Source organism: Magallana gigas, chromosome 8 (genome assembly GCF_963853765.1).
Source record: "Magallana gigas chromosome 8, xbMagGiga1.1, whole genome shotgun sequence".
NCBI lineage: Eukaryota > Metazoa > Mollusca > Bivalvia > Ostreida > Ostreidae > Magallana > Magallana gigas.
Window position 1 is genome coordinate 39749995 of NC_088860.1, and position 10842 is coordinate 39760836.

A 10842-nucleotide genomic window follows, 5' to 3' on the forward strand; every position below is an offset into this window, starting at 1 on the left:
GGATTTTTACAGAAAATTCTTGATCAACTTTTTAAAATGAATTTTTACAGCAAACTCCGTTAGCTTTTTTTTTTAATTGAAAGATAAGCCTTCTAACTATAATCACCTTGAACAAAATATATTCTTCCCGAAAGGAGACGTTTGTTTGGCAAACAACCTTTATTAAGCAGCATAGATGTTTTTTTTTCTTCTTGAACACGAGATACTGCTCTAGTTACAAATACTAATGTCAAAATCAAGTACGCTTAAACCATACGAAAAAATTTGTAATTTTAAATGACTATAACACCCTTTTTAGTTACTTGTAAACAATCTTGTAGACAATTTTCCAGTTGACGTGTACATGTAAGATTGTCTCTAAAGATAACAAAAGTCTAAAGCACATTAAAAAGATAGCTGTGAACAAAGGTTTCAATTTATCTTGATGTAATATTATCTGTGATATTATAATATACGTCTATAATTTTTTAAGAAGAAAAAGCAATGGGCAAAGGTATTTGAAATACGGATAACTTGAGTTAACGTCGAGCCAGAGTTTCAGTAAACATGTATTAGTATCCCTCCCGTACAGGACTAAGGTAACAGGATTGTTGTACCCATATTCCTTAAACATAGCTTTTTTCTACTTTAAGGGATTTGCCTTTACGTTAATATATACTCAAGCTGCTGTTGAGTTTGCTACTGAAAGTTTGTCTTATTTCCAAACAGAGCCTGTTCAATATTTCAAACTAATGATTATCATGACGATTTCTTATTGAAATCATTGTGTACTAATTTACGACGGAGTCTTTTGTGTTTAATTTTTCGCTGATAGTATGCTTTCATATCTAACAATAAAGTTAAGTGCGCAACGTTCATTTAAAAGTATCAAAATTGCTAAGATACTCGAAAACCACCCACAGACATGTTCACGAAACTTTCCTAACATATGACTAAGGAAAACATTAGGAACATCCTTAGATCAACTTAGGACACTTCTTAAGGTGTAATTCGACCGCAACTTAGGAACATCTTAAGTTAGGATATCCTAACCTTTTGCAACCAGTCTTATTTTATTCCTACAGATCGAATTTGAGAGACACCTGTAGGGATTTATCATTCAACATTTTGCCAGAAAAAATTGTATCGGTCGGTTGTTACCACAATAGGCCTAAAACCAGTAATTTTAACGTAGTCATATAGAAAAATACATTAACCTCAATATATCTCAGTGTCCAAAAACAATTTAATTTAAAAACACAACAAAAAAATAACTCCCTCCCCCAGAAATCCAAATGAATACTATTTTTTTTAAAGAAAATAAAATAAATAAGTATCAGGGAAGAATTGGCTTACAAGCGAATAATTATTTAAACAACACGTCTTCATTCTTTGAGTGTAGATTAACATTTGATTATCTTGTCATTCAAGCACATGTAATACATAATCACGCGCTTTTCACGTTACATGTAGAAACACACTCATACAAACACAACAATTAATTTTCCTTAATCCGCAATATATAGAATACACGAACACGTTTAAAAATAAGAAATAAGTTGTAATATATTTCGAACGTACATAAATACAGTTTATTACACATTAAGAATTTTTTAAAGATTATTTTTTCGGACTGAAGTTATAGAAATTAAGAATGATGACGTATGACGTATTATAACCGATGTAAATTTACTTTTTAGCCCAGGACATTTGAGGAATTTCCTAAAATAATCAAAACAGTGAATGTAACTCACTTAGTGTAAAATGTAGGTATTAAAATGAGTGAATAATTTTCATTCCCCAAACAGAAACAGTGAAAAGCAACAAGAGAATAGAGAAGAAGATTTCAAAACATGATTTTTGAAATATTATATACATTAATATGAACGATATTAGGACGAAGGTAAGAAAGATGAGGCCCATGGGACACATCGCTCACATAGACAACAGCTCCTTGTATCATTCTATTTCGAATTCTTTAAAAAAATTGTCATCTAAGATTTCGCAATACAATAAAGGGACATAGTCATGATTTTGGTGAATATTTATTCTTCTGTTAAAATTATTTTGTTTCACAAATTGTAACACTTTAATTCTTTGAAGATATTTTAACACATTTCCTTACATTTTCTAAGTTTAACTTTAAACTCCCCTTTGGGCCTAAGTCTTTGCCTGGGGTCACAATATTAACAATTAGATTTTACATTATCTTAGAATGTCAGCATAGTACATGTAGTTTTACAAATTGTACCATTGTGGTTCTTTTAAGAAGAATTTTTAACATTTTCCCTATATATTTCTTTATTAAACATTGAATACCGCCTTGGGCCCCTGCATAAATCTTTGAATCACAATTTCAGCAATTGAGAATCTACAGTATCATTTGATTCTTGAATAGAAATATCATAAATAAATTGTAGCACTGTAGTTCTTTAGAAGAAAATGTTTTAACATTTTTCCATATATTTTTATGTTTAAATTTGAACCCTGCCTTGGATCACAGTATTAGTCTTGGGTCATGGCTTTAAATAATTTAACAATTTAGATTCTACGCTATATTGCTATGCTTGCATAATATCATACACTGTAGCATGTAGTTCTCAAGAAGAAGATTAGTTAAAAAATTTCCCTATTTATTTCTATGTTAAACTTTGAACCCCTTTGGGTCCTAATAGAAGTTCAGGGGTCATATACCCTATTTAAAAAAATGTTTCACAATATTATCTGACTATTTGGAAAAGGGTTTTATCCCTTTGTTTAACATTTTAAAATTCCCCTTCCACTTTTCAAAGGATGCTTTGAGCCAAGTTTGGTTAAATTTGACCAAGTGGTTCTAGAGAAGAGTTTAAGTCAAGAATGTGAAAAGTTTACAGACAAATAGACGACGGACTACAGATGATCATATAAAGCTAACTCGGACCCCTAAAAACAAGAGAAACAAAAATGACAGAGGGCAGGGCTTGATGAATGCATGTGGCTATATCGACACAATGACCAAATATAGCTTTGGTTTATTTATTCAGACAATGCAAGGGGTGGTTGTAGGATAAAATAACGTTTTTTCTGTACTATTTGGAGCTAGAAATACAGATATGAATTTTTTGTATATCTCAATTCCATTTTATATTAAAAAAATACTTTGTTTTCTTTTTTATCAAAATACTTCAAAGATCATGGATTCAAGGCAAGTTATTACAAAAGAGGATGCAGATTTCTTGGAGAGCCAGTACAGTGAAGGGATGACGGTAGTTCGCAGTCAGACCCTTAGTTGTTTCTACAGCAGCACGACTTAGAAATTGGTTGCTAAAATAGTGGCAAACTTATCTATATATTTTGATTACTTCAGCTTATAACTACAAATGTACGCGGCTATGTTAAGACTGCCCGATCAATTTCACAGCAATATGCAGAAAGTCACTTGTCTGTACTTCATAAGATATATGACGTCATAGTTAACTTTGCATTTGACGTCACGATCTGCATTCCTTTCAATCGTTCTTAGGGAATGTATCGTAACGTAATAAGTGATATTCATTGTGCATAGTAAAACCGCTTCATTCCTTTACATAGACATTGTTACAAATACTAGTGATACTAAATTCAATATCACCGATATGTAGTTTAAAAAAATCAACAGTTTTAAAGCCTCGTAAAAGGTAAATAACTATTCATAAAGTAATGGTTTTGAGACTCCCCCTGCTACGTGTAATCTAATGAATGGTGATATATATATGCATATAAAAAACGGCTTGGCGCAAATGAAAGATAAAAACAATCTAAGTATATTTTACGTGAAATCAGGAGAGAAAATAAGTACCAATGTGAATCTTGCTGGGGGAAACCTACCGATTGACCCAATTTTGTGTAAATCGAACCTAAAAAGTAAAAATGTGCCTAATTCTAATTTCGGTGCGAAATGTTTTAACAATATTTCAAATAAACGAAATATTTATATGAACCCTCAGCAAGAACTGCAAAATACATTACTTATCAAAAGATTTTTCATAAAAATATTTTTGATTTAATGTCATTATTCACTTGCGCCGATGCGATTTTTATAGATTATTTACCGTGTTAGAATACACCCGTCACGTGCTTAAGAGAAATATATGACGTCACAAAAATTGCGATAATTAAAATAGTATCATTTTTTGATATATATTTAGCTTCGGACAGCCTTAACAAAGCCGCGTAGCATCCTAACACGGAAGTTTTCTGCCACACCTATTAAATATCATACATAGCATAAATTATCGGAAATTATTATACCTTTAAATATTTTTTATATAAAATTACATGAAAACATGCTATACTATCTAACAGTGAAATAGTTTCCATGCAATCTGCATATGGTAAGAAGTCATCGAAACTATTAACCAGCGGCATTCTATTTCCCCCGTTTTAAACGCAGAGTCGCAACGTTCAAGTCCGAAAACTGACAAACAAGTTGATAATAGAGGATTATCAACAGTCTCGTTTGAAGTCATCTTTTCGTACGTTCTATGGTCTACACAACGACCCGTCAGCAAATACAATCTTCCACTGGATCGCCTGCTGACTGATGTTTTTCATACGAATTGTTAGACCATAATTAATCACCTATGGACTTTTTCGTTTTTTCCCGATTACGACAAAGAGCACACGGCGGGTGTGACCGGTGAGCAGAGGATGCTCACTCCTCCTAGGCATCTGATCCTACCTCTCTCTTTTTAGAGGTCCGCCTTGCTCTGCTACGAATTTGTATTTCGTTTTATGGATATTTGAGATGGTCGACAGCTTGTTATTGTACCGGTAATATTTTCATCATACAAAGCAATTTTATTGTCCCCCTCTACATCAACTATTTCCCTTGGCTTCATCTTGTGAAATACCTTATAATGGTTATTTTTGCGCTTGTTTATTTTCTGTGGTATTTTACGGGTATGAAAAATCTGCAGAAAACAAAATTCCAAAATATTCTTAACTTATATATTTAATATGCAATGCAATAAATAACACAATGAAGGATTAACATAATAAGTACAGATGTAAGTAAATCAATTATTAACAGCTATTGAGTAACTCAGGACATTTTAGCAGCGTGTACATAAACAGATTAATAAAATGAAAGAAGCTTAAATGTCAATAAACATAAATGGAAGTCAATTAAAATATTAGCTGTCCATCACTGATTCTGCCTCAGGTGGGATTAAGACTGCGCGGAATTTATAACGTTTATAAAACAGTTGTCGAAATAGATTTTGTAGCAATTAACACAAAGTCCGAAAACGTTAATTTACACAATAATTAAAAATAGTCCGAAAGATTGAATTTCACACCGTGACAAAATTATTATGCAAATACTTAAGTTTGTTTGGAAAAGAGTTCATAACAAAGTTATCGTTATCGTTCCAAGATTTAGGATCCATAGATGTTTCTTACACATCTTTTAACAAAGTTTTATCAATCAAAAATATGGACACAACATATGAGAAAACAATATTAAATAATGGAATTTATCCCTACAGATAAATTCATTTATACAAGTAACAGCAACTAATTATATTAACACTAAAATATTTTGACGGAGTTAGCTTTAACAAATCAATCGGGCTAGATTGACCTGATTAATATCGGGTTCAACATCCTTTTCTTCTCTACCCATCCATCACATAGCATCCCTGAAAAATTCACCCAATCCCACCCAACTCCATTAAAATCATATGCTGCAAAATATTTTGTTACCTTGAAAATTTTGTGTTGTTATTCTACATATTCCATTTTGAATGTCAATACATGGTTTGGTTCATATAAATCTTGCGATAAGTTTTTGATTAATTTTATACTTGTACAATGTTCGTTGTATATCAGATATCGCTGGTTTATTCAATTTAATTTCCAGTCAATAACATTATACTTTCTTTGAAGAATTCATGTCATTCAACATGTAATTGTTACTCTCAAAATGTTCATACTATTCGACCAATACTAATTTTGTGATAACATAAAATTATGTTTATACAATGTTTGTTGCATATCAGATACTGCTGGTTCGTTTAATTTATTTTTCAGTCAGTTACAATTTAAATAATCAAACATTGTTTTTACTTTTAAAATAGTTTGATTTGTACTTTAAATAAAACATAACTAACTGATGTAACACATTTAAATTTCTCCCTGTATTATATATATATATCTATATATATATCTATATATATCTATATATATCATGGTCCTAAAAAATCACACTTGCAGTTAGTTAATAATAGTAATTCTATCTGTACCTTAGTACAATCTTTTAAGAAAAATGACCAAACTTGTGACATATAAACCGTTTATTAATTCTGCAATAAATTCCAAGGAGAGCTATCAATTCCATAAAGAAAGAGAAAGATTAAAGTCCCGGTTTCTTTAAATTATCAATGCCATATTTGATCTTCAGTTCTGTATAAGTTTCACCGCAATGTTATTTAACAAAGACATGCCAAAGAGAGAACTAGTACTATTTAATTGCAAAACTGAAATTTGCCCCATTTTCCAGCAATGTGTGTACGATACGATGATATCCCTTTCGATAAGCGACATCGATAGGACTTTCGCCATCATTCATACATAAATTAACATTAGCTTCATTTCTCAGAAGAATTTGTACTGTGCTCTCGTGTCCATTCTGACAAGCTTTATAGAGAGGACAGCAACCCTGTTGATCGCACAAATTGATGTCTGCTTTACTCTTCAGTAAAAGAAGTAAAATGCTATCATGTCCGTTTTGGCAAGCTATTAATAAAGGACTTGTTCCATTTTTTCCAGGCACATTAATTTTAGCCCCTCTACTTAGTAGCATTTGAACAATGCTATAATGTCCATTATAGCAAGCTATAGTAAGAGGGGTATCGCCGTATTTGCTACATAAATTAATGTCAGCTCCATGCGTAAGTAATACTTGTACAACCCGATCATATCCTTTTTGTATCGCTACATAAAGAGGACCAAATCCATAATGACTATATAGATTTTCGTCGGCTCCATTGTCTAATAAAAGTTCAACGATGCTATCATGACCGTTTTGTGCAGCATTATAGAGAGGACTGCATCCTTCAATATAACTGAGATTGATATCTGCTCCATGATCCAGCAACATTTTTGCAATGCTATTCTGTCCATTGGAACAAGATATATTAAGAGCAGTGTCGCCGTAATTGCTACGTAAGTTGATTTTGGCTCCACTCCTGGTTAAAAGTTGTGATATGTATCTATTGTTGTTCTGAGTAGCTTTATGGAGAGGACTTAATCCGTTTATATCACAGAGATTTATATCTGCCCCATTTTGTAGAAGAAATTGAACTGTTCTATCGTGTCCGTTTTGGCAAGCTTTATATAGAGCACTGGCACCATCTTTATTGCAAATATTTATGTCTGCTTTATTCGTAAGTAGCAGTTTTACAGTATTAACCGACCCATTTTGACAAGCTGCATAGAAAGGACTAATTCCGTTTTTATCACATATATTGACGTTTGCATCATGTTTCAATAAAAGTTGTACGGTGCTATCTTTTCCCTTTTGACAAGCTACATAGAGAGGACTAATTCCATTTTCATCACATAAATTGATGTCTGCTCCATTATTTAGTAATAGTTGTACAACGATATCCTGTCCGTTTTGACATGCTTTGTAAAGAGGACTGGTTCCATTTGTCATGCACATATTAATGTTTGCCGCATATTCTAATAAAATGTGAACAATATTGTTAAACTGGTTTTGACAGGCGACATAAAGAGGACTTATTCCGTCGTTCATACATAAATTGACATCTGCCTTATTCTGAAGTATATGTTCGACAATTCTTTCATGTCCGTTTTTACAAGCTATGAACAGAGGACTGGCTCCATTTTTCATGCATAAATTAATCTTTGCACCAGTTTTCAACAGGATTTGCACTGTGCTACAATGTCCGTTCTGACAAGCTATAAAGAGCGGACTGGCATCGTCCTCCGTACATAAATTTATGTCTGCCCCCTTACTTAATAACAAATGAACAATTTCATCACGTCCATGTTTGCAAGCCTCAGCAAGAGGACTTGTTTTGTTTTGTCCACAAAAATTAACTTTAGCTCCATGATCGAGCAATAATTGTACCATACTTTTATGATCAATATTACTTGCTATGTTGAGAGGAGTATCTCCGTATTTGCTACATGAATTAATGTCAGCTCCACGTTTAAGCAATGCTTGTGCAACTTTATCGTGTCCTTTTTGTATTGCTACATATAGTGCACCATATCCGTATTTACTACATAGATTCAAATCGGCTCCATTGTCTAATAAAAGTTCAACGATGCTATCATGGCCGTTTTGTGCAGCATTATAGAGAGGACTGCATCCTTCAATATCACTGGGATTGATATCTGCTCCATGATCCAGTAAAATCTTTGCAATTCTGTCCAGTCCATTACAACAGCATAAATTAAGAGCTGTATCACCATGTTTGCTTCGTAAGTTGATTTCTGCTCCATTACTGAGTAAAACTTTAACGATATATTCATGTTTGTTCCGACAAGTTTCATGAAGAGGACTAAAACCGTTTTTATCGCAGAGATTAATATCTGCTCCATGTTTGAGCAAAAATTGAACTGTTTGATCGTGTCCGTTTTGACAAGCTTTGTATAGAGCACTGGCCCCATCTTTATTACAACAATTAATATCTGCTTGATTTTTAACTAAGACTTTTGCAGTGCTATAAGATCGGTTATTGCAAGCTACAAAGAGAGGACTAATTCCGTTTTCATCACATAAATTGATGTCTGCTCGATAATCTAGTAATAGATGTACAATGTTATCCTTTCCGTTTTGACAAGCTTTGTAAAGAGGACTGGCTCCGTTTGTCTTGCACAAATTAATGTTTGCTTTATTTTTCAATAAAATTTTGACAATATTGTCAAATTGGTTTTGACAGGCCACAAAAAGAGGACTAACTCTGTCGTTCATGTATAAATTAACATCTGCTCCATTTCTTAGTAACTGGTGAACAGTGCTTTCATGCCCGTTTTGACAAGCTATAAAGAGAGGACTGATTCCATTTTTATTGCAAAAATTAATATTTGCACCATTTTCCAGTAAGATTTCTACAGTTCTAACGTGTCCGTTTTGACAAGCTTTAAAGAGCGGACTGTCTCCATTCTCCATACATAAACTTATATTTGCCCCTTTACCAAGTAAAAGTTGTACAATTTTATCATACCCATGTTCACAGGCTTTAGCTAAAGCACTGGCTCTGTTTTTACAGCACACATTTACGTTTGCTCCTCGATCCAGTAATAATTGTACCATATTATCGTTTCCATTATAACAAGCTATATTGAGAGGAGTATCACCGTATTTGCTGCAAACATGAATGTCAGCTCCATAATTAAGTAATATTTGTATAACCCTATGATGTCCTTTTTGTATCGCTGCATAGAGAGGACTAAATCCGTAATTGCTATATATATTTAAGTCAGCTCCATTGTCTAGTAAGAGTTCAACGATGCTATCATGACCGTTTTGAGAAGCATTATAAAGAGGACTGCATCCTTCAATATCACAAATATTGATATCTGCTCCATGATCTAGTAACATTTTTGCAATGCTAACCTGTCCATTACAACAAGATATATTAAGAGCTGTGTTACCGTGATTGGAGGATAAATTAATATCTGCCCCATTCTTCAATAATAGGTGTACTGTTGAAAGGCGGTGAAAACCACTTTCCTTGGTAACGTTTCCAGCTGCTAAGATCAAAGGAGTCATTTTATTTTCATCGTCCGCTCGCAAATTCACATCGACATCATATTGAAGCAATTCCAATAACACTTCAGGATTGTGGAACATAGATGCAATGTGAACAGGATAGAAATCATTCCATTTCTCCATCATATATTCATTAATATGGTCTTTCAAAAACATGTTAAACAATACCGTTGAACCATTACAACACACTGCAGGAAACAAAGAATACCCTATAAAATTTGTTTGAGTATTTTTTAAAGCTTTTAAAATATGCACAGACAAATTGGTGTGACCACACACTATAAGGGCGCCAAGGGGTGAAATTGCATCATTTAAAATTAAAAATGAAAGTTTTGACATAAATCATTTGTTTAAGTAATAATTGTAACTTTTCAGGATGATTTGTTACTTCTTTGTTAAAAACTTCGGCCACTTTCGTTTGCCTTAAACATGGATTGAGAACGACATCTAATATTCGACCTCTAAAAATCTCATTAAAAAGTCTTTTTCCAAGTGAATTGATGTGTCTACCATCTACATTTATAATAAACGGATCTTTGCGTTCTTTATCATTACTTAATGTAACTCTTCTCCGAAGGAAACCGATGTCAGTGTATTTAATTATTTCGGCAAGATAATTTCTTCCAAAAATGTGGAAAATAACTTCCATGACAAAATCGTGATAAAACTGGTACTTGTCACCAATTTTCTTGACCATAAATCCTTTTAAAGAATCGAGATTGTGTTCAATTGTGTCAAGGCTTGTGTTTTTATCAATTCCACAGAGTTTTAATGCATGTTTGTATTTGTTTTCAGATAGATCATTTTCTAGAAGATCATTCACACAGAGATTATTATTAAAAAGTATAAGAAGAAACAGAGCACAGTACTTTTCTTTGATTGTGTGTCTGTATGCACTTATTTCTGCTATTAAGCATTTAAAAGGGTCTTTAAAAATCTTAATCCTACATTTTGGCATCTGTTTTTGCTAAAGTAGAATTTACATAACAGCGGAAAGTAGTCTTCAGTTTTAATTATTTCAATACACTCTTCCTCGGATAAATTGATATCAGATGTGTATCTGTTTAATATTTGTCGTTTCTCATCCCAAGTAAATT

The 10842-nt window shown here is 32.7% G+C and overlaps 1 protein-coding gene across 1 annotated transcript; it reads right to left on the minus strand.

Annotated features, from left to right (window-relative positions):
• Nucleotides 1-4933: 4933 nt before the first annotated feature.
• Nucleotides 4934-10077, minus strand: LOC136270480 (serine/threonine-protein phosphatase 6 regulatory ankyrin repeat subunit B-like). The gene has a single exon (XM_066067898.1). It carries the CDS (start codon nt 9899-9901, stop codon nt 6461-6463), a length of 3441 nt encoding a protein of 1146 aa, XP_065923970.1. The 5' UTR covers nt 9902-10077; the 3' UTR covers nt 4934-6460.
• Between the last annotated feature and the right edge of the window lie 765 nt (nt 10078-10842).